Source organism: Acanthopagrus latus, chromosome 21 (assembly GCF_904848185.1).
Source record: "Acanthopagrus latus isolate v.2019 chromosome 21, fAcaLat1.1, whole genome shotgun sequence".
Classification (NCBI taxonomy): domain Eukaryota; kingdom Metazoa; phylum Chordata; class Actinopteri; order Spariformes; family Sparidae; genus Acanthopagrus; species Acanthopagrus latus.
In genome coordinates, this window is record NC_051059.1 from 25,793,014 (window position 1) to 25,817,465 (window position 24,452).

Consider the following 24,452-nt stretch of genomic DNA (forward strand, 5'->3'; position numbering starts at 1 on the left):
TAATCTACAGATTATCAATATAACTTGTAACACTTAATCTAAAACTGTGTCATGTTTGACTCAGATTGGATTCATTGTACCCTCTAACTGTGATACTGTGCAGTACAGCACTTGAGTAAACATACTTAGTTACAGAAGCTCACTAACCAACATTACTGAGTCAAGAGAAGTTCAATGATTTGTGAAATGCTGTTATCTTTCACTGCTGTTTTTTCTATTTGAGTCATGACTTTTAAGATTTAATTGCAGAGTTGATACCAACGACATCGAACCTGCACTACAGGAAACATGGAGCGCTGGCGGCTCCAAGTGGCAGCAGGAGGTCACTGTGTGACATTCCTGGAGATATCTGAGGTTATTCAGGCATTTCAGCTGCAAACCAACAGATATGAACAGCATCAAGATTTCTGCATTAGCCAGATGTTATTTTGAACCTTCTGATTGGTATTGCAGCGAAGCACCTCACATGTCTGACAGTGTTGATTCATCTGGACCTCACGACCCACTTTGACCCAATTAGCTTTTACTGGCCTGTTTTTTTGCTCATTTTTGCTTCATAGACCCTTCAGACCACCTTTAGATTCATCTCGGCCTTCTTCCATTATCCAAACAACATCCACTAATGGTAATTTTGTGGTTTATTTTATCTGCATCTAGACTTCCACATACAATTTAATAAAGAAAAGAAAGCAAACACAAACAGACACTGATGCAGATTAAAATAGTAGCTTAGCATTACAGCCCTGGGAGGAATTAAAATGTACATAAGATCATGATAATCTTCTTGAAACTGTAGTAGCTGTAAACCTATTTCTGTCATGGCTGCAGACTGAATGTAGGAACAACATGCTGCATGTTTTAAGTCCTCAGATCCTGTTATTTGTCAGACTGGATCTAAATGTCGAGTCATATCAGTTCTGAACCGTACTGACTTCTTTATATGCTCAGCACTGCAGCTGAAAACCCAAAATTAATTTGTTCCTTTATCACCTGCTTGCAGACGTTTTGATAAGATATCCTCCAAAGAGCAGCTGGTGCAGAGAACGATGGAGTCGATCAAAAGGATCTTAATTACAGCAGAAAGCTGAAAGTCACAAAACATTTTCTGGCTGATGAAAAAGGAATCTATGTTATTGATAAGTGAAACGTGGAGCGATCGGCTCATCGATGGATTATCAGATGAGGGAACACTTAATGTGCAAACCTGCAGATTGTGTTTGTTCCTGAATAAATCAAACTGAGAAACTGCAGGTCTGTAACAGAACAAAGTTTGGTCATTTTGTTATCGCTTAAACATCCAAAACTTAAATACATATATCATGCATACTATTTGGTTTATTAAGTGCACAAAGCATATGTACCTGACAGTAAAACTGATAATCAATTTACGATTTAAACGTAATAATAATCGTTGGATCGCTGTCTGATATTGCTTCCAGGTGCATGTCTATTCTGCTTCTTCCTGCCTCTGTGGAAAATCATCTGGTTAGTGTTGTCAGTTAACAATTTCATCAATTAAAAGTCTTAATGGTGAAAGTATTTTGTGTCTCAGATGAAGATATTTTCTATCATCCACGTCCGAGCAGGACTGGAGGCCACACATGAGTGAAGGCCTGATAATCTCTCTTCTTCTTCTTGCTTGCAAGCACATAAAGGTCCGTCCAAGTTCTGACCAAAAGTTTCAATGTTCCCTCCCCTTTAAAGACCTGCCAGGTTTTTACATAAGGCTCCATTGTCATTGCTGTCATTGTAAGTGATGACTAAATATACACTGTCTGTTTCAAAACGCACCTCTTTCTGGAATGTACAACAGTGTCATTACTCTTCTTTGTGTCCTGTTCAGGCAGCACATTCTATAACAATCAGAGCCTTTATGTCCAAGACATGCAGTCACATAGAGGTAACTCTTAAAAACTCCAACACTGCAGTGCACACGTCTGCTGTTAATGTTGGACTTTAGACCCCATTTGGGAAAGTTCCAGCACTGGGGCTGTTCTAGGATGGTTGCAAAACTTTAGGCTGTCTAACTGGTAATATCTAACTATTGTACTCACTAAAGCTCCTTCTCCACCCTTTTCTTCATGAGACAGGTTACACTCTATGTCACAATTGCCGGTCTCCATAGCCGGTGAAAGACACAGGCCAACTCATTAGCTGCTGTCTGTAAGAAGGCCTTTATTCCCTTTGTTTATTGATATTGAAAGACTTTATACCTATGTAGTTAACATGTCTATGTATATCAGATCCTCCATTTTAGTATCATTATTATTTTAACCTGATTCTGGAATGAAGCACAGCTTGAAACCCCTCCTTCTTGGAGAGGTTTACGTTGTCTGTCTTGTATATTTCCTTGTTCCCTCCCCTTCAGATCTACAGTTTGAAGGAGGTGTGGTCAACATATGGTAATGTGCAGGATCTGACCATCCCCGTTCACTGCAGAACCACCCACTGTTAGGAATAGAAGTTAGACTAGTTTCATTTATCAGGAAGTGAAACTCAGACAGTCGTTGCAACTCCAAGGTGAAATGGCGCAAAAAGGAGTTCAGCTGGACCTAGACACGATTTCCTGTTCCGTCTGTTTGGATCTACTGAAGGATCCGGTGACTATTCCCTGTGGACACAGCTACTGCATGAACTGTATTAAATCCCACTGGGACAATGAGGATGAGAAGAAAACCCACAGCTGCCCTCAGTGCAGGCAGAGCTTCACACCGAGGCCTGTCCTGGTGAAAAGCACCATGTTAGCAGATTTAGTGGAGCAGCTGAAGAAGACTGGACTCCAAGCTGCTGCTGCTGATCTCTGCTATGCTGGACCTGAAGATGTGGCCTGTGATGTCTGCACTGGGAGGAAACTGAGAGCTGTCAAGTCCTGCTTGGTCTGTCTGATCTCTTACTGCGAGAAACACCTCCAGCCTCACTTCGATGTAGCTCAACTCAAGAAACACAAGCTGGTGGAGCCGTCAGAGAAGCTCCAGGAGAACATCTGCTCTCGTCACGATGAGGTGATGAAGATTTTCTGCCGTACTGATCAGCAGTGTATCTGTATTTTGTGCTCCATGGACGAACATAAAGGCCACGACACAGTGTCAGCTGCAGCAGAGAGGACTGAGAGGCAGAGAGAGCTGGAGGGGAGTCGACACAACATCCAGCAGAGAATCCAGGACAGAGAGGAAGATGTGAAGCTGCTTCAACAGGAGGTGGAGGCCATCAATGGCTCTGCTGATAAAGCAGTGGAGGACAGTGAGAAGATCTTCTCCGAGCTGATCCGTCTCATGGAGGAAAGACGCTCTGATGTGAAGCAGCAGGTCAGATCCCAGCAGGAAACTGAAGTGAGTCGAGTCAAAGAGCTTCAGGAGAAGCTGGAGCAGGAGATCACTGAGCTGAAGAGGAAAGACGCTGAGCTGAAGAAGCTCTCACACACAGAGGATCACAACCAGTTTCTACACAACTACCCCTCACTGTCAGCACTCAGTGAGTCTAAATACTTCAGCAAGATCAATCCCAACTGTCTGAAGTACTTTGAGGATGTGACAGCAGCTGTGTCAGAGCTCAGAGACAAACTACAGGACGTCCTGAGAGACACATGGACCAACATCTCACTGACAGTGACTCAAGTGGATGTTTTACTGTCACAACAGCCCAAGACCAGAGCTGGATTATTAGAGTATAAATGTAAAATCACACTGGATCCAAACACGGTAAACACTCGTCTGTCATTATCAAAAGAGAACAGGGAAGTAACATTCATGAATACCGAACAGTCTTATTATAGTCACCCAGACAGATTCACTAATAATTTGCAGGTCCTGAGTAGAGAGAGTCTGACTGGACGTTGTTACTGGGAGGTGGAGAAAGGCACGGGAGGACTCTCAATCGTAGTAGCTTACAAAGACAGTGACATTGTGACAACAAAATTTGGAGATAATGCAAAGTCTTGGGCATTCAGTGTTTACAAAAATCGTTCCGAATTTAGATATAACAATCAGACAACACCTTTTTCAGCACTTCGGTCCTCCAGAGTTGGAGTGTACCTGGATCACAGTGCAGGTATTCTGGCCTTCTACCGTGTCTCTGAAACCATGACTCTCCTCCTCACTTTTAAGACCACGTTCAGGCAGCCCCTCTATGTTGGACTTCTTCTTTATGGTCCCCCTGGAAACAGTGCTGAACTGTGTGAGCTAAAGTAGGGAAACGTTCCTCAACCAGAACAAAGTGCAAGAGCAGCTGGTGGTAATTTCTGTTTGCTTTGCCATAGTCATACTACATAGTGGTTGTTCTATGTTTTTGCAAAACAAATTGAAAATGTAAAACACAAAATTCCAGGTTGAGGAGATTTCAGGAGATAAGAAGTACCAGACAGAGTTTACACAACTGGAAAAATCTCCAGCAAACTGAATGTAATTTGTTTCGATATTTCAACATTTAATTGTCAGATACTTGTGTTCAGATATTGATAACCTTATAATGAAGTACTGTAGAGCTGCAGAGATGACCTGGACTACAAGCTTTGTTCTCCAGTTGTAAGAAAAATTGCAGTAGTAAGTTTTAAAAAAACAATTGGTAACATTGCCATTGTTTCATTGTTGAAGATCTGACTCTATGTGTACTGAGGGAGAGTTTAAACTATTTATCTTATTTACATTTTGTATTCATATTCTGCATCTTTAATATGAAGTATAGTCCAATTAAATGTTAATTTCTCAGGTTTTGTTAGCACAGTAATTAAGTAAATGTACTTAGTATATATTTGGAGGTTGGTGTTTGCATTCACAATGTTGAAGCAGTTGAGCAGAAGTTTTAATGAAAATTTAAATGTTAATAATCACCGGCTCAGTGTCTGATATGGTTTAAATGCAACTTTTATCTCCTATGTGGCTTCCTGTCAGCTTCCTGCAGACATTCAGTTTTCCCACCAGAGGTCACTCTTTACATATATTCAACTATCATACTCGGAAATAAGCATAGTGTGTGGAAATGGAAATAGAGAGGTGTATGGGTGTAATGTTTATACATGGTGTTTAATAATGTCATGAAATGCTTATCATAAAGAGAGATAAATCATCTTGAATAATCTTTTTGATTTGTTTTTGCGCTTTTCATGTAAAAGGTATGTGAAAAAAACACAATGACCATCACTGCTGATAATTTATAATTGATTTCTATTGTTTTTCTCATCGATTCATGTTATTTTGGAGCCTGTTTTGTTTCATGGTGTGTAGAATAAATGTATTCTCATCTGAGCCGGTATTGTAAATCAAGTAATGAAATGTACAGTACAAATTGTGTGAAGGATTTACCTAATTAATAAATTAATAACTTGAGATATAACCTGATATAAAGGAGGGTTATTTATTTTCTCTCATTTTACCCATAAGATGATTCTCCTGTTTTACCTGATATGATTTGCACCGTCAGTCAAACAATCTACTAGTTTTATGCATAATCAGAAACTTGAAATGTTTATCTGAAATCTTTGTTTTGCACTTTATATGTATAGTAGAAATTAGAGACAACTTGGGTGTGTTGATTATCTTAGAGGTTTGCGATAGGACAGATGTAGACCCGACACAGCTGCTAAGACCTCAAAGTCCTATTATACAGTCAAGGTGATATAATTAAATGGTAACACTGCACTAAATTTTTATTGCATTTGCACTCGACATCAATGGAAGTTGAGATAAATATAATAATAAAAATGCTGCCTTAAACACTCTTTATTTGAAGGTGTTTTTTAAAAAAAAAATCCTCTGAGGTATTCATATTACCATCCCTGTACCTTCCTCATAATTTACATGTCAATATCACTGAGATACTACTAATGGTGAATCACTAGTTTATCAAAACCAGCTGAGCTGCTGGTTACAGGTTTACCAAATGCCACAGTAAAGCTGTAACAACTTTAAAGTCAGCTAGCTAACAGTGACAATAACAACATGACTTCAAACTTTACATTTAACATTCACCAGATTTCACGCCGACTTTACCGAAATGAGCGAATGATTCAGGATAGTGCCCCATAAATTAATTTAATGTGGCATCATTGATGTAATAAACATGGCAGAAAAACCTGAAAATCACACTGGATGTTTGGTGTACTGAAATAAAAAACAGTGTTTATTTCTTTATTACGATGTATGTAGAGGATTATGTACAAGCCGAATTTACCTTAACACTTTACAGTTTGATGAGAAGTCTCCAGCTTCATGTTTAGAGTCAGTCACATTTAAAGCAGAAACAAAACTACCAATATCAGAATGAGGCTGGCTAGAGGAGGCGGAAGCACCGCTGTAAACTGTTCAACTCACTGGGTTTAACTCAGATAAAAAGCCAGTAAGTGCAAGCTCACCATCAGTAAATGCTAATTTTCTTGAGCAGGTCATTGTACATATAAACCACAATAACACAGCAAAGGTTACTCACCTCAGGTTGTCAGACAGGCAGGAGGATCTGTCAGGTCAGACTATTTATCATTTACATTTTTTGTAAGATTGGAATTTTTGGCGCGAACAGGAAGTTATTTCCCCTGAGCTTTTGGGCGGGGCTCATTTTACGACAGCACCTTGGTGACTGTTACCTAGCAGCCATGGGCACCAAATGTTTTGTAAACTGATTGTTAAGAAACTTTCTTTGTCTTTTCGCTCTTAATTACGTGTTTGTTTGTTTTTTTAATCCGAGCTAGAATGACCGAAATATCAGGATCCCCCCTCCAGTCTCCACCACATTGGACCATCCCACTGTACTGCGCATGGGCAGAAATAATTCATGGAAAACTAGCAAAACAACCCCGCAAAAACAAAGTTAAGAATTTAAGGAAACGGAGGAAGCGGCAGGAAAATGGAAAGTTTGTGGCAAAACCACCGAATATTACAAACGTTTTCACGTCCGGCCACTTATGATGACAATATTCCGGAAGAGCAGTAAGAAGCAGATGCTGCTCGTGTTAGCATTAGCGATGCTAACGGCGTCCTCCCAGCTAACTAGCAGGATGGCTCGACTGGAGCTGCTAACACAGGTGCTGCATTCACTGCACATGATGAACAACAACTAGTGAGTATCAAATCTGTCAGAATGATAAATTATACCAAATGTTGATCTATATTCACATTCTTTGATTAAGTGAAAGTACATATACCACACTGTGAACATTATACACTGCAAGCTAAAGTTTTTGTGTTCAAAGCCCAGCTTAAGTAAAAATATGTAAATATTATCAGCAAATTGTACTTAAAGTGTGAAAAGTAGAAGAGCCCATGCTGTAAAATGGTTACTGTAAGTGTTTTTATATCTGGTGATTAATATTACTGCTGCGTTCATGGTTATGTGTCATTTTCCTGCTGTAGATGTTTGTGGTTGAGCTCATTTTAACTACTTTTATCCACAGCAGTGCATCATGTAATGTAAGAGCATCATAAGTTTGTAGTGTGGCTGTAATGTGAAGAGCCTTGTATCTGTAAACAATCAGAAAAACAGCCTGTTTGTTATTCATCAGGGATATGAAATAGTTTATCTCCAGACAAACCTGATACAGAAGGATAAATAAAACACAATGAATATAGATAATAAATAAATAGACATATCAACAGCTCGACGATGAAGTAAAATCAGAGATGGATTTACTTCCTGTGTGACTCCACCAGTGAGAGCGTAGTCATGTGATCACAGGTGAAGAGGAGAATACATTCTGTAAGTTTAAAGACTGTAAACAAAGACGAGATGAATGAATGACACAAATCAACCTTTTATTCTTCATCTTGTTTTTTTCTGTTGACTTTTTGTTTCAGTGTCAAAAACTTTGAGCTGCATTTCTTCTTTGTTTATTTGTAGAAGTCTCCGCAGTCACAGTTTGTAATGAAAACACTGCTGAACCAGAACAGAATGATGTAGATTTATTATTGTATCATGTTTTATTACTGTTATAGGATTCTGTATGAAGACTGATGCTGTAGCCTCCTGTTCCTGTGATTCAGCAAAACACACACGCACGCACACACACACACACACACACACACACACACACACACACACACACACTGTTGTGGCATGCTGGTTGCCATGGTAATCAGACTGGTAGGCCGGCTGCTGCAGCTGTGACTCAGCTTGTTGCCGTGTGAATCAGTACAATAGACAAAGTGTGTATGTTTCATGTTTACTGTTTATTTGCTGCTGGTTGGTATAGAATAGAGTAGTGCCTGTGTGTGCTCCCATTAATTAATAAAGTGCATATAATATGCATGTATATGTGGCAAAGATTTAATTTCCCCACTGTGGGTTTAATAAAGGAATATATCATGTGTATTTAATTAGTGGATTACAGTTGGAGGGATGTGGGAAGTAATGAATCAAACAATTTGGGAGAAAAGCAAATTTGCAAATTGTTCCTCAGAGACTTTTATGTTGCTGCTCATTTGTTCACTTGAAAAGTGATGGAATAATTGTATGAATTTTTTTTTTTTTAAAAAGTCGGTGCAACAACTTCTGCGTAACTAATCATTCACTGATTCTGGGACATGGAGGAACAGCCTAAGATGTCATGGGGCTAGTTTTTGATTAGCACAAACTAATCTAATTATGGTCAATCCTTATTTAATGTGACAGAGAGAAAATCATCAGACAGTAGAGGTCTAGCAGCAGCTGACACAGATGCAGATTAGCTTGCGTGCAGGTTTAGGTTTTAAATAGTGTTGTGGTTTCTGTGGGTGTTAGCAGTAGAACCAACAACCTCCCAAATCTCAACACGTCATGAAGTCAAGAATTAGCTCAAACACAGGGAAGATTGAGGACATGCACCACAGACTCCATCAAGGTAAGTAGAAATAACAACCCCACAGTGTAGAAATATTCTGCTACAAATAGAAGTCCTGCATCAGGGTCATTAGAATTTTTTTTTTCCTTTTTTTAAAGCCTTAAAAAATAGTATATATTCAAATATTGAATTTTTGTTACTGTGTTCTCTGGTTTTCATTCCACATTTGCAGTTGCTATTTAATTTAATATACTCTACATTTTTCTGTGATTAAAAATATGTCCATTTTGGTCTGATTGTTGGTCACCTGTGAAGTATTTAGATATTTTATTTAAGTAATAATACCACAGAGTAGAAGTCCTGCATTGAGGTCATCACAACAAAAACAGTCTGTTAATAATCTTTAATAGTTTTGTTTTAATAGCTAAAAACTGCACTCAGCATAGTTTTATGTTTGTTCTGTTTTTGTCTTTCAGGACAGTCAGTGAAGTTTCAGTGAAGTCATCTCTTCTTCTTCCATTTGGGATCATCTGTCGCTCCTCTGTGTGTAGCTCCGCCCCGCCAGCCCGTCGCGTCCTCATCACACAGCAAACGTCCACCAGACCCGCAGCCGCGTCAAGGTGGCGGCACTTAGCGAGGACCGGAAATACGACGCATTCAAAAATAAAAGCCACATATAGGAAGTATTACAAATCTGGGGGGAAAAAATTAAGTTCAAATGCTACATTAAAACAGAAGATTAGAATGACTTCAGTAAATAAGGGTTAGATCAGTTAAGTCTGCACATTAAAAACAGTGTTATAAGAAATTGTATTTTTAGGTTTTTGACATAGTCATGCGGTGCTACTAGTAGTAAACAAACTAATAATCTACATATAAGAGCAAATCTTTCCTGCCAAGATGGAGAAAATATGTGTGTTTACTGCAAATGGCTGTTAGTCAATGTGAATGTAAAATTCACAAAATAATAGATCTGCATTTTCATAATCAGCACCTGCCTTAATGGTAAGTAGACATTGCATTTTAGGGGGGTCATAACAATTATTGAATGTGAATAAAGATGAATGTTGCAGTTCGATACATGTTGTTTAGATCTTTATTAAAGTTCCTTACCTTCTTGAAATCTTGAATGAAGCTTGTATGAGCTGCTCTCTTTCAGAATGATGTTTCTTCACACAGCACCTGTTTGTTTGTGAATACAGGTTGTGCAGCCTCATGTGGCTCTGCTCTTATCAATAGCCTGCTGTATTATACTACTTCCATCTCCCCAACATGTGCAAGAGTAAAAAAACTTCCCATAAATGAAGGCACTGCTTCCAACGTGGGTACCTAGCCGACACGCCTTTATTTTGAAGTATTTCCGGTTGGAACAGACGCAGTTTAGCAGGTGAGATTTTTTAACATGAACGTGTCTTTTTGTCCACTTTTAGCCGCCCGTCCTCTCGGAGAGAGTGGTGCTGCTCGGACATGAATGTTTCAGGGCCTTGTTGTCGCTTCATGATGTCAGGTTAGTAGAGCGAAGCGTTGCTATTATTATTTGTTTTATTATACATCGGTGAGTGTCATCTCTGCGGGCTAGCTGCTAGCTGTGTGGCTAGCTGGGAGGCAGAGAAGGACTTCCGGTTGTACTTCAACGTAAAACCCCGGCCAAGTCGATGCGTCGTGTTACAGCTTCGAACGCCAAACTCCATTTAAAAAAACGCTAATTTTGCTGAATTATTTCCAAACACGATGTAAAACACGCATAAGATATGTTCTGAAGGCATTCGTTTGTTTGTTTACTACTTACTGGACGACTCCGCACACGATGCTTAACTACGTGCAAATTAAAAACTGGCAAACGTTGATTAACTGTAATGTTAATATTCCCTCAATTGTTCTACCTAGCTAACGTTAGCCACCGGTGTTGGCACTCGTTTAATGTAGTGTTACATTAAACCGTGAGCGACATGGGCCGAATTCATTAATTGTCAGTGCTAATTGAGAAATGTGTAAAAGCTTGGCCAGATATGCAAGTTACATGACCCTAAAGAGAAAGTAGTCAAAATTTGCTAGATAATTTATGGAATTCTGCGATTCTTCCTCAGCTTTTATAGTGTTAAGTCGACGTTGCCAACACTTTGAAGACGTTCGCCTACTCGTTAAAACTACTTCCAGTTTGACAGTTTCAAATAATCTTTATACCTCAAATGAAACACTTACTCCATCGCGAAATATACATTAAAGTGGCGCTATGTAGTGTTGTAGGAGGAGTTCCCCCTCATCATTTTAATGTTTTTGCCATTAATGAGATGGGGTTGTTTTTTTTTATATATATATGTAAGGGAATAAACAAGCTGTTTGCAGATGAAAATAAGGTCACAGAACACGGGTTGAAGCTAGAAAGATGGCAGGGTCCGCCACTTATAAAGTAAACAGTATGAATTGTGTTTCTTTTGTATGAAATGTAGGTCCTAAAACTATATAGTGCACATTTACGTTACTAACACAGTATTAATCATCTTTATAGTGAACAACCTGTGGACGGATTTTGTAGATCTACGCTGCCGCCTTTTATTTTGAAGTGCGCTGTTTCGGTTTCCGGGCTGCTCTCTGCGCAGCTTGACGCAGTTGTTTTGAAAACAGCGGCCGACAGCAGCTGAGCACTGCGGTGTTTCTGGGCAGCGGTTATTATCCGAGCAGCTCAGCACCATCAGACCTCCGGACTTCTCTCTTTTCTCCACTTATGCTCTTTTAAAAAAAATTTCCCTGTCTGTATCTTTTCATACGCATCTCCAGGGATTTAATCAGAGATATAATCACTAAATGACAGCCTCTCTCACCCGCTGGGAGGACAGCTGGTGCGGTGATAACGTCGGGGGGGTGATGCCCTTGACTTGGGGAGGAGGAGTTAGGAGGAGATGGGGGGCTCCGTCATCTAATGTACCGAAAGAAGTGACATTGTAACTGTGATCTCCATTGGCAGGGCTGTCAGGGATGCGGCGCGGGCTCTGCAAGTTCATTTCATCCCTGCCAGCCGCGGAGCAGCAGCGTCCTGCTGAGAGAAGCCATCGAGTGGAAATGTTGTGCATCTGCAGGGAGCCCCGGCCCGGGAGCTCCGCCGGTCAAGCTGAGGAGGCCTGAGCGGCCTCCACCTCCGGATTGGATGGTTGCAGAAGGCAAATGTGCATGAGAAGATAAACAGACCGGGAGGCTGCAGATAAGAGAAGCTGTGAGTCTACTGTCTCTGTGGTTGACATTGTTGCTTTTTTTGGGCCTCTTTGTGTGCCAGACTGTGTTTGTGGGAGTAGATGTTCCTATCAATAATACATGCAATGGGCAGCAGCCCCTGAACTGTCAGTGTAGGCTTGGCTTATTTTTCTATCTCCTAAAGAAAGGTGGGTTTGACTGGAAATAATGGCCGACCACGAGGACGCAGAGTTGTCAGAGTCCCTTCAGAAGGAGGAAGGATTTTCCAGCGAGCAGGAGGAGCCGGGCACGGACTTTAAATCTAAGAGTTTGCCTATTTTGAATGAAGAAGGGCCTCAGGAGGAGACCTTGCTGGCCAGTTCTGTGCGGATGTCCATAACGGCGGAGGAGAGCGCAGAGTTCATCCAGCTGCCGGCCAAGACCGAGTCGTTCCAGGCAGAGTCCCCGACGAGGACGAACTACCTGCCCAAGCCGGGGAAGTCGGCGCTGAACAGGCCGAGCTCGTACATGGAGAACACGGAGATCCGTAGGAGTAAAAACATGGCGAGGAGGAAGCCCCCGGGGTTTTTCGCTTCCAGGCTAGCTCAGATTCGTCTGCCCAGCAGGAAGTACCTGAGCGTTATCTTGCAGGACTCTCGCTGCTTCCTGTTCTGCATGTGCTACCTGACGTTCATCCAGTCGCTCATGGTGTCGGGCTACCTCAGCAGCGTCATCACCACCATAGAAAAGAGGTACAGCCTGAGGAGCTCCGAATCAGGCCTCCTCGTCAGCTGTTTCGACATAGGGAGCCTCCTAGTGGTCGTCTTCATCAGCTACTTCGGTGGGCGGGGCCAGAGGCCTCGCTGGCTGGCGGTGGGCGGCGTGTTTATCGCTGTCGGCGCCGCCCTCTTCTCCTTACCTCACTTCATCTCGCCGGCCTACCAGATCCAGGAAGTCAACTCGTCGTCCGGCAACGAGGGCCTGTGCATGAACAGCAACGCCAGCGGCAGGGACCGTGTCGACATCACTTCCTGTCCCAGAGACCAGGAGGGCAACGAGCACAACCTGTACGTGGCGCTGTTCGTCATTGCTCAGATCCTGGTGGGGATGGGATCCACGCCCATCTACACGCTGGGTCCCACCTACCTGGACGACAACGTCAAGAAGGAGAACGCCTCGCTGTATCTAGGTAAGAGTCGCCGCCAACCAGCCAGCTGATGTCACTGAATTGTCAGAACCATTCAGATTGAACGTGATCCGATCGGTGACATCAGTTCTGCAGTGACTGGTTTGAAGGATGCACAGTTTGTGTTGTTGCGTTTTGTGTTGTTTGTTGACATTCACACTGAGTACCATTCAGCACCTGAACGTCTCTTCTCTCCACACCTCAGTAGAAATAAGGACACACCCCCAAAAATACAACGATCGTACAGCTGACAGAAATCGTTCCTTGTGTTCAGAACGTCCAGAAGATCTAAATTAACTGTTTCTTCATGTTATCTCAACAGAAGAGGAGCAGGATTCAGCCACAGTTAGCTAAACATATCAGATTTTACTCTGCGCAGTAAACAGGCCACGTGGTTTAAGTTTTAAAGGGACAGCTCACCCAAAACTATAATTCCAGTCATCATCTCCTCCCCCACGAGCTGATGGTGGAGTCTTATAGTCCACAAAACATTTTTTGGACCTTCACAGCAAAACATTGTTGGAGCATTCTCCTAAACAACCGAAGTAGCTGGAGACTTGTTTTAAAACTGGAAATGGATAAATAAAATGTCTCCATGCAGCTTGTCTGGTGTGATTCAAGTCTCTGGAAGCCTAAAGATCTTAAATTTAGACTTTATTCACATCTTCGATGTGTAGTCGGGCTGGTTTGCTCACTTCAGTCAGGATGCATGCTAACACTGTTAGCTTAGCAACTGGAGTGAAGACATGGTTTGAGTAACATCTTTACAAATGAATCAGAGACTTGGATTACATCAGAATCTTTCCTCCAGGTTGCGAGTACATACACGTAGGTAAATGTAAATCTTTGCACCAACCTAATAGACAACACAAAGGGACATTGTTCCATATTTCAAGTGAGCTCAACATATTTGATAACCCATTAGCTTCCATCAGCCAACAACTTACGTTAGCGCTCTTGGCTAATGTAACAGTCTGATCGTGTTACAAAATAGGATAAGAAAGGTTCGATCAATCGGGAAGTGGTGCAGTGAAAACATTTTGTCAGCTTCCTCAAAACATCTCGTCATCCCAGCGTTCGAGTTTCCCACCCTGAGAGGAAGATAGCCGGTCTGTTGTTTGATTATCACATCTGGATGTGTGAAGCTTAACAGATCATTGGTTTTAAGCCCTGACAACCGTCATTTACATATTCAAATTAGGATAACGGCTTGACTTTATCCTGGTGTCTTTTTGCAGGTTAGTGTTCAAATATTGTCTTCAGGAATGACCGATACTCAGATACTCTCTGGTAACGTTTGTGAATATAGTCTGAGTTATTTAAAACCCGGGTTTGTGGTGGAGTTTTCCTTTAAGAGTCAAGGTACAGGGCATTTATATCAAACGATCAAATATTTAATTAGCGCAGTAACATTAAGCAAATGATAAATTATGAACGTCAGGAGAAATTAGTCTGATAACGAGAATTTCACAATATTTTATTCAATTTTTATTTCAGAGTAAAAAATACTCTAACTACATCCTTTGAATATACATGTGACTCACTCCTGGCCAAAAGTATGTGGACACTGATATATTACCCCCGTATGTGTTTGTTGAGCGTGTCACTCTAACATCACGAGCATTAATCTGCTCCTGTAACAGCCTCCAGTCTTTGGGGGAAAAGGATTTCCACCAGATGTTGAACTGCCAGCAGGGATTTGCTCCCGTTCAGTCACAAGAGCATTAGTGAAGTCCGGCAGCGATGCTCTGTGCAGCCCGGTCCGGATCCTCCACACCAAACTGGGGAAAACCGATTCTTTGTGGGGCTGCTGTGCACGCGGCCGGCTTTGCATTGTCGTATGAGCCAAACGCAAACTGTTACCTCAAAGTTTAAAGCGCGCTATTGTTAAAAACATCATTGTACGCGGGCCAAAGATACACTGGTCAGCCTCAGTCAGCAGAGTGGACAATGTATGACTGCACATACATTCACCATTCAGCAGCTGTGTGCGTTTCAGCAGGTGGCGGGTTGAAGATGCAGCTGCAGCGTCCAACAGCACACTCGTCACGTCGCAGTTTAAAGTTTAAATGTTCACCCAAAATGGAAAATTCAGTCATCATCTCCTCAACCCCCCTGCTGATGTGGAAAGCTGGGTGAAGTTGTAGAATTACACTTAACAACTGGAGCAGCTGGAGACTTGATTTAAACCTAAAAAAACCCACCTTCCCCCTCCTAAAAACACCCATAAACTGTCTCCATACAGCTGATCTGGCATAATCCAGGTTTCAGAAGCACAGAGATCCCAAACTGATTCAAAAATACGTAATTTTCCCCCTTAATAAAGCGGAAATCTTTACTTTAGCTGCTAAGCTAAAAGTGTTAGCATGCAGCCCATCTGAGGTGGGTCCTTTTTAATTTGCTCAGTAAGTGTCCATGCCGTGCTCAACGAAACATCAGCAGAAAGCCTGTCATGCAGGAAACTGAAAGCCACCGCACTGGCCGACATGTCAGAAACTTTCTCCAGATATTTCTGTAGCCTAACAAACCATGTGACCTTCGAACTGCTCCCTCTTCCTTCCCCTTTCACATGCTTCCCCACAAGCTCTCGCCCCAGTGGACTCAAACAAGGTAAAGCCTAATTAAACCAACAAATGAGAGCTGGGGTTATGAAAGAGAGGAGGAGGGGGGAGGACGGAGGGAACGAGGGGAAGGTCTTATGTGCATTCCTGTCGTTGGGGAGAAGAAAAGTCCCATAGTTGCTTGGTGCTGGTCCGAACTCTTTTCTTCTTTTTAAAACCAGAGAGGAAAGAAGAGAGAGACTTTGATCAGTAGAGCTGCCGGTCGGTGGCACGATGTCACCTGTGAGGAGGCTGGAGAGTGAAACGTGATTGGACGCCCTGGAGATTGTAGCTTGAAACGCATAAAACATGATAAGTTTAATAAATCTATCGCTTTTGGCTGCAATTTAGTCAAATAAATCAGCCTGTTGGTCCTAATTTCAATGTAAAAAGGAAAATAATCCCCATATACTGCACACTGCATGGCCAAAAGAATGTGGACACCTAAACAAACCCACACGACCTGGAAAGCATCGTAAGTGATGAAATATAAAACTGGAGAGCCGACAGAGATTTAATCGCCAAATGAAATTAATCGTAGGTGTTAAGTTTGGATCGATATGAGGATATTAGGATTTTAAATATTGATATCGGATCGTTCAATTGAAGATCTTTCTGTGGGACGTAAATATTATTTCTTAAAGCCTGACCACAGCGAGAGTCGTCCCCGTGATTTGCCAAATGCTGTTGAATGTTTGATCATCGGTGGAGCCGGCTGTCGGTGGTGCGGGGTCACCTGCAGGACTCCGAGAAATATGGACGACTGTCAGAAATGATTTCAGTAACTTATTTTTAATCGTTAGAAGTTTGGAAGAAGCTTAAACAGTCATGAGGAAATTTGGCAGCAAGATGGTTGTGGGTCTGCTGAACCAGCCACGTTGGCTCAGAACCAAAAGGTGTCTGGCGAGACGCACTTGACCAGTAAACTCTGGTGTTCAGTTGCTTTTTGTTGCTGCTGAATGAAGACGTTTGTTTCCCGGCATTAACAGTTTACGGTCAGCAACGGCAGCACAGAGCCGATCCGAGCAGCTCAGAGCAGAGTGTCCCCGTCAGCAGGAGTAAAATGCTGCTTGGCTGCAGAAACATGCTGCTGTGGTCGGTTGGTTTAATGGCAGCTGACAGCTCCTCCGGTCTCTGGAATGAGGACAGCGTCTACTTAAAACCATCACAGTCCAGGATCCTGGAACATGGACCAGCAAATGAGACTGGGCAATAATCTAGATTATATCGTTACTGTAATATGAGACTATTTATAGTCTTAGATACATATGTGTCGTCTTTTCCTGGTTAAAGGCTGCACTGCAGTAACATGATGTCATTATCTGAACTCACCAGCCTGTTCTACTTGTTCAGATCGATAGTTATTGATCAGAAATCTCATTTTGTTAATATTTTATCAAAGTGCCAATAGTTCTGCCAGTTTGTTACTGGTAAGATTTAGTTTTTGTAAAAGGTTAGGGCCCCGATACCAGAGAGTCTGTGGCACTGTCTTCTTTGTCTTCTTCCTTTTTTCCTCTTCTTATTCTTTATCTTCTTCTTCTTCTCTAGCTTCTTCATGGACCTTTGAATCTAGAAATATTTTCTCAGGATCTTTAACATTGAAAGATTTCGTGAATTTGTCAGGATTATCATCTTATTATCAATAAGTTTCTTGTGATAAAGACTGAATTTACTTCCTTTCTTCTTCTTCTTCTTCTTCTTCTCCTTCTTCGACTAACCTGCTGAAGTTGAAACATAAACTGCCTCATGTGAAGCGTTAGTTTGTAGATTTGACCTCCTCTGACTTTACTTCCTGAGTTTGGATCTACAGTGCGTCTAATATTGCCCGTGAATCGAGCACAAAGGGCTGACTGTACACAGATAGGCCTCTTATGCTACTTAGCCTACTTAGGTTATTATGCTAGTGGCAGAACATGGGAGCGCCCAGACGGACGATGTCTTGAGCAAATCTGCAGCTGTACTGTGGATTCAGCAGGAATGCCATTGAGATGGACCTCTGCTGTATGCGTTCAGCCCACTGCCTTATCGCTACAGACACTTTTAAAACACAGATTGATCAAGCGCTGAAGCAGAGGTGGAGGAAATTCCTGGCTCAGGCCCGAGCCGAGCTAAATGCAAACCTAAATCAATCTGCAGCGTTTGTCTGGTAATCCCTCATCAGATCAGCGGTGTCCTCTGGTTTATCTCAGCTGCTAATGGAGATAAAAGGCCAACTGAGAAGGAGATTTAAACTTTCTAGTGAATCTAAAGTCAGATGGCCGTGCCCGCCGGGAGCAGGCCCGGACCCGGCAGCGACACAATGCAGCATATTCTGTTTGGGTCCTCAAATATTAGAAACAAAGGACGTCACAGCGGGGACAAAGATGGTGCTTATTCCTGATATTCACAAACAAGACATGAGCTTTGTAGCCACTTCTGGTTTCTAATGCTGCTATTAGTGGTGATGCAACTGGTCCAACACGTGGCCAGAAGTATGTGGACAGATGACCGTTCCACCCACACGTGACACTTGATAGTGTCGACAGCTTTCACTCGGCTGGTTTCAGTCCGACTGCAGGGTTTTGCTCCTAGTCAGCCAAAAGAGCATCAGTGAGCGACGCTGAGCGCACTGCAGCTGGCACACATTAGTTATATTATAAATTATAAAGCTGTTGTCCACAACTGAAAGATACCCAGTTTGCTCTCACAGAAAACTTGTTTAAATTGACTGGAACCAATAACTCTACCCTGTTTTTGCAATTGTGCAACCAGTAAACATTGGCTCATTATTTTCTCTTCACTGGGATTTGAAGAAGCATTTCCAACACCGATGGATTCGATCATTGGAATCAAATGAGGAATATTTAATAGTCCACATTTAATTTGACGGACGTGGATGATTATTTTTTTGTTTCAGCACAGTTTCATTTGCCATCACATGTGTCAGTTCGTCTTTGTCTTTAGCGGCCGGGACTACATGTTCAACACACAATACTGAAGTTTAAGAAGGACAAAATGGACCAAATATGATCTTGATTGTCTATATTTACTCAAAACTGCTTATACAACACAAATGATAAAAGGTAAAGACAGCGATGGTCCTGATTCTGGACTAGTTTTTGGATTTACTCCACTGTTTTGTGCCTGTACGGGCGTAACACACTTTCTGTCTGCTCTAGAACAAACACTCTGGTCCATTTTGGCCCGGCTTAGCATTAGCCTACATATGAGATCATGCCCAAAGGCGCAACAGACATCCATTAGAATAATTCAGCACAATATTGCTTTGTAACCCCAATAAGAGACGCTCTGTTTGGCTCCACACTGCTGCCACTTGAATTTTGAATGTGCCAGCTCAGAGACGCAATATGGTGCTCACTGAGCCCAACAGCGCCGGTTCGTGTTTGGCATGCTTTGTCATGTAGCAGCGCTGCGTATGTGACCTCAGACGTGTGGTTTTTGTGAGTTTGTACACCATGTTCTGTCCAACAGAGCTGGCAGAGCTGTCTCTATAGCGCTGTAAGGTAACAGTATCGAGGCTCGAATTGTTTGACGGGTTTAACAGTATTTAAGTTTAAAGTCAACTCTGACGTGTCTGCGTATCTCACTCACAGAGACATCGATGTAAATGAGCTTTTCTGTCACGTTCAGTCACTTTTAATTGCCTCCTTGCCAGACAGGTAATTGTGCAAGGTGTTTACTGAAGAAGAATTCTTATTTCTTCTTTTCTCAGTGGTCAGTAGTGGGTTTTGTTTTGAACTGTTGTCTCACTTTGAAGTGAGTAGCCTGATGATTATCGTCCGATTCCTGCTGGGTAATATTTTCATTAAAACGTTGGGAACAACTTTTTTGTCTTCTCTTTTCAATCATTGTAGTTCAGTGTCAGTTTTTGTATTTCTGGATTTCTGGAAGGAGATTGTCCTAAATGTCAGTTTCCAGTGAACTGAAATGCTGTTTCTGAGTGTATGAAAGGACAAAACGCAAAGAAAACGTGTAAACAAAATCCATGCCGGATGGGTTTCCATCAGCAGCTGTGGTTGTTTTACGATGAGGACAACAACTGCCATGATCACACTATTTCTGTCTTTTGCTTTGTTGTGATTGTGACATGCCAAGTTTAATTTGCATGAAAAATGTCCGTTAAAGTGTTGTTAATTCTCTAATTGGACTTACAACAACGTATGTAGCTAACATGATGTACATATTCTCATCAGAAGCGCTGATTGGTTGGTTGTTCTGTCGACATGGGAAGCCGCAGACAAAGACCACCAAACCAACAGTTTCTGATAAGTTAAGATCAGGATGGAAACTTGGAGTTCTGAAACCAGGTCATCATCAGAGTGGTTAAACCCTCAAATCTAAAGGGGTCATGTGTCCTGTGTGCAAACTGTGCATCATCATAACAGTGTTAAAATAGAGTCTTATTGGTAAAACAGTAAACTGGCGACACTGACATTAAAAGAGGTTTATATCTAAACATTTTTTCTCTCCTGAAGAGCTTCAGATGTTCTCCAAATCCTTGCGTCCACTCTCCCAGTCCTCACAACAACCTCAGACATGTCCTGAGATTTGGTTTATCAGGAAAACTGCTTGTTTGTGTTCATGAACATCGATCGAGCCGCCGCCAGAGATGGGTTGAACGCAAGTCAAAGCGTCTTTACACCACTGAGTTCAGCGCCGAGGGCTTTTATCTGCCGGTGTGATAAAAGCCCTCCGCGCTGAACTGATCAGTGGACTTTGGGTGGATGAAGTGAAATGTGTCCTGCAGAGCTGAACGGTTAAAGCGAAGGCACTCACACAGACAGTCAGTGGTTAAACACCTGCCAGGGTCACTAATAGCGTAATGTATGCACTCACAACAACTACCATTTACCAAATGGTGTAATTTTTGTTCAAATAAAAACCCACCAGGTCATAAATCCTTTTGTTTCAGGCATATATAAGTGCATGCAGCGGGTTGGTGTTTTATTAAAAGCAAGGTGAGGTCAGGTCAGGTTTGGTTTTCTGTCACTGGGCTGCAGATGCAGTAAGAGAACAGAGGTTTTTGTTTTTTTGCTGATTTATCATCTCTGTACTTCAATTCCTGTAGAAACCGACTGAACCACAAAACTCAGACTGAAACATTCACAAATCAGTTTGCGAGTTGAAAACAGATCTTGTTCTGTTTTTCCCTCAGCCGAATATATTGTAAGAAAATAAGCCATAAATGTTTCGAAGTTCTGTATTTCAGCATTGTTTTATTTAAACCCCTCTTTGCAGCCGGTCATTACTAAAGTAAAAACATTCAGGACGCCTGTTCACAGATCCGATGTCGGCGCTGGCGGCCCGCTGGGAAGTTGTAGCAAGAGAGTGCTGTGTCAGCAGGTAGCCATGACAACGCTGTCGTCCCGTAACATTTCATTGTGTCTGCCCTCTTTCATCTGGCCACGGACCGGGCCTGGCCCGGCCTCAGCTGTGTCTGTCTGTCTGTCTGTCTGCCTGTCTGCCTCCAACGCAGCGTCTCATGGCTCCTCTCCAGCATTCAGCTCTGACAGAATGCAGCTGCAGTTTTGTTCTGTTTGAATTGATGCATGTCACAAGTGAAAACCGTCCGTCAGCTAGCAAAGATGGAGTGAAACCTAAAATCAAACTTGGCAACTCAAATCCTGATTTATGTGTTTGGTTTAGGTTGAATTGATTGAAAGCTCACAAGTTGTTCTGGTTATTGATTGAGCTTCAGGTCTTCCTCCGGCTCTCAAAACCCTTAAAAAAAAACAGTAATTTCAAAATTACATTATACATTGATTGCAGCAGTGACTCTCACACAGCGTCTCCTCTTATTTACAGCTGCTGTCGCTCTTTTTAATGGCTGTGTTGTTGTTGTGTGTCGCTGGTCCAGCAGGTCCTTGGGTGTCGACTGTTGTAAGATTGCATTTTCAATATTCTGTCTACCGTAAACAGCAACCTCGGAGCTCGAAACTTACATGCTGAAAATTAAGTGAAGTTATTTTAACCCCAACCTGGTTGATAGCAGTACAAACCCAAACAAGCTAGCAGCTGTTACTGTTTCTTTTGCTGGGATTGAGACACTGTTTTGTAGGGACAATATGTAAAATATGACCAGAACTTAGGCTGAAAACAAGATTGTTCAGACTGCAGCTCATGCTTGTGTGGACCATGTGTGTCGCCTTTGTCTAATAAGTAATTAGTTTAAACTCAAAACATGTCAAGAAAGGAAATATATTTACACCTAAAAATACTTCCAAGTTCTGTTAAATCACCTTGTTAGCTCATCATTAAACGAAGTTCATTCAAACTCGACATAAACAAAATAAAAAGGAGGAAACAGTCTAATTTCTCTCCACAGTCACTGTTGGTTTGGTTGAAATAAATCCTCAATTTACAGAATGCTATGCGAAAGTGTTTTGGCCCAGGTCCGCTGTAAATCGCCTCCATCCTGTATCAGGTAGCAGTTATGCTGCCTGCTGTTGTTTTGGATTTGAATTCTGGCCATTTCTTACACATGTACTTTAAATAAATGCAAACAACACCTTCTTCATTTAATCAGAGCTGTAGAGCTCCAGATTAGCACAGATGTGACTTCTGTCAGTGAGGCAGAAACACCTGAGAGGCCTCGCTGTACTCTCAGGTCCCTCACCTTGACAGCACCAGGCACCTGCTGAGGGCATAATGAGCCATTAGAGTATTATTACAGTATATTCAGCAGTTACCCTCACATTATTGTGTTAGAAAGTTGCCTCTCAGTTGTGTGCACAGATAAGAAGAATAACGTATAATAGTTAATTGGCTACCTGCTGACTGTGAGAGCTGCTGTTTGCGGCAGTATAACATGACTCACAGCACCGTCCAGAATGTGTTTTAAACCAGATCTGACCAGATCAGTCTGCTCGGCTGCATCTACCTGTTGTATAACAGGCAGCGTACCGTATTAAAAGGCACACAGTGTAACTTCAGTCCTCTGGATGACATTCTGCAGGGATCACTTTACATTTATGTCTTTAGAATTGGCCACTGTGTCAGTTTGACACGATGTCAAGGATGTTTTGTTTCTTCAGGGTCTCAGTAAGTATCAACACACAGCCTCCACTTCAGAAATTGGTCGGCTGATTTATAGTTTGTTTAAAGGTTGGATGACGATGGCGCAAATGTGAAAAAACTAAGAAAGTCCCATTCTTGTGATGGCGATATCTCAGGAACGCCTTGAATGTCTTCAGATTTGCTACAAATGTTCACTTGGATTCAAGGATGAACTGATTAGAATCAGAAAGGTCAGAGGTCGAGGTCACTGACGTTCATTAGGCCCTACATTCAGTTTTGGTTATTAGATGGAATCGAATAGTCGGATATTTACAATATCGATAAGGACCAGCTGTTTGGGCTTTTATTTTGAAAAAAGTGCACGCAGAACTGCAGTATTTGGGAGGTCCTTACAGATTAATTGGCCTGATGTTTGTGGCTTGCACGCTGTTTTTGAACATACGCATGGCGAGCTTACGTTCTAAAAAAAATGGCAGCTCATCAAACCAGGAGAAAATGGCGAGCCGAGAGATCTGAATGATGCTACATGTTGTAGTTGCTGCGAGCCGTCACCCAGCACAGTTAGCTCGGCCAGAGTCGTCGAGCAAAAGAGCAACAGTTACATCAGTTATGTCGATAATCGTTTCTAGCTCACGGTTGTCAGACTAACCTCGGCCTTCTGATCTGATCAGAAGTGTCACACATCATTAGAGCTGCGACAATTATTTTCATTTTCCGATAAATCTTTTTAAAATGTTGCCACACAGTTTATTTCCGCTTCAGTTAATTCTACTGTCATGGTTACCGGCTTTGACTTACAACAGTTGTTGACACAGATGAATAGTTTTCTTTCAACCCCTCATATTTTTCATTTCTGGATCAAATACTGTACATGTAAGTTTCCAGGAAATGAGGCCTCACGCTGGAGGATCGGACCGTGTCAGGCCTCTGGCTGTGGTGGATTTACTGGATAAAGATGTGGAGGAATCAGAGTCACGGCCTGCTTTCAGTAAACGGGTTAAAATGCACACCGGCGAGGCTGAAAATCAGTTTGCTTTGATACCAGAAGAAGATTTCCCTCCATCAGCACAAACACCGCCGCCTCGACTTCAACATCTCCCCGTCTCCTTCATTCCTCTTCTCTCTTTTTCTTTGTACTTCACTCGACCTCGTTCTTTTGTTTCTGTCAGTCTTTTAGTTTCACACATGCACATTTTAATTGCTCGTGGACTTTCCCAACGCTGTTACAGACATTCAGTTCGCTAGAAATACCAAAATATGAATAATCCAAGATACCCAAACACATACTCGCCAAACCCTCCCAATGTTCCTGGGAAACTCCTGTTTTTTATCGCCTCCTCTCAGTTTCCTCCCTTCTCCTCAAAATTCTCCTGTATTTCTTTTGATTTATGACAAACGTTTCCACTTTTTCCTTCTGCTTTAATTCCCATCGAGAGTCTGACCAACAGGGCAGCGGCGTGCTCGGACTCTCTAACGGGCAACAAATGAATGAGTGCAAAGTGATGAAAGTGTTGGTGCTCCTCCTCCATCTCTCCGTCTTTCTCTCTGGCTCCTCACATGTCAGCGTTTCCTGCTCATCTGCACAGCGGCAGCCCGCTTGTCTTTTAACCCTCGGCCGATGGTCGGCATCATGTTGCGTAACCCGGCGGCCCGCCAGCTGCGGGTTTTCCCTCCTCTCCTGCTAGATAAAGGATTATCCTCGATGCTGACGGGTCCCCGTGGAAAGCCCGAGTCCTCA

The 24,452-nt window shown here is 42.2% G+C and overlaps 3 protein-coding genes and 1 long non-coding RNA gene across 14 annotated transcripts in view; 2 read left to right on the forward strand and 2 right to left on the reverse strand.

The window, feature by feature from the left end:
* LOC119010767 (double-stranded RNA-specific editase B2-like) overlaps window positions 1-6,541 on the reverse strand; it is a 39,780-nt gene extending 33,239 nt beyond the window's left edge. The window contains exon 1 of one of the 3 annotated variants that reach the window (XM_037083205.1): window positions 6,421-6,541. The gene's annotated coding sequence lies outside the window, so the exon portion shown is untranslated. The remainder of the gene's footprint in view (window positions 1-6,420) is intronic. The other 2 variants (XM_037083202.1, XM_037083203.1) reach the window with 2 other exon arrangements.
* On the forward strand, window positions 2,142-5,328 carry LOC119010768 (tripartite motif-containing protein 16-like). The gene has a single exon (XM_037083209.1). It carries the CDS (start codon window positions 2,526-2,528, stop codon window positions 4,185-4,187), a length of 1,662 nt encoding a protein of 553 aa, XP_036939104.1. The 5' UTR covers window positions 2,142-2,525; the 3' UTR covers window positions 4,188-5,328.
* A 14-nt stretch (window positions 6,542-6,555) lies between the features above and the next one.
* LOC119010766 (solute carrier organic anion transporter family member 5A1-like) overlaps window positions 6,556-24,452 on the forward strand; it is a 47,228-nt gene continuing 29,331 nt past the window's right edge. For 3 of the 9 annotated variants that reach the window (XM_037083197.1, XM_037083198.1, XM_037083199.1), the window contains exons 1-4: window positions 9,946-10,064; window positions 10,174-10,250; window positions 11,709-11,954; window positions 12,117-13,100. In XM_037083197.1, the coding sequence (XP_036939092.1) occupies window positions 12,140-13,100 (961 nt within the window). In that variant the 5' untranslated portion in view covers window positions 9,946-10,064; window positions 10,174-10,250; window positions 11,709-11,954; window positions 12,117-12,139. Of the gene's footprint in view, window positions 7,048-7,919; window positions 8,804-9,219; window positions 9,427-9,945; window positions 10,065-10,173; window positions 10,251-11,708; window positions 11,955-12,116; window positions 13,101-24,452 lie in introns of those variants that run through there. The other 6 variants (XM_037083191.1, XM_037083192.1, XM_037083193.1 and 3 more) reach the window with 6 other exon arrangements.
* LOC119010777 lies at window positions 9,132-10,062 on the reverse strand. Its single transcript, XR_005072056.1, has 2 exons — window positions 9,857-10,062; window positions 9,132-9,437 (listed from the first exon to the last, which is right to left on the reverse strand). It is a non-coding gene; the product is annotated as an uncharacterized LOC119010777 (long non-coding RNA).

Coding starts and splice junctions, on each gene's coding strand:
- LOC119010768 (XM_037083209.1), top strand. CDS start 2,526: ATGGCGCAAAAAGGAGTTCAGCTGGACCTAGACACGATTTCCTGTTCC.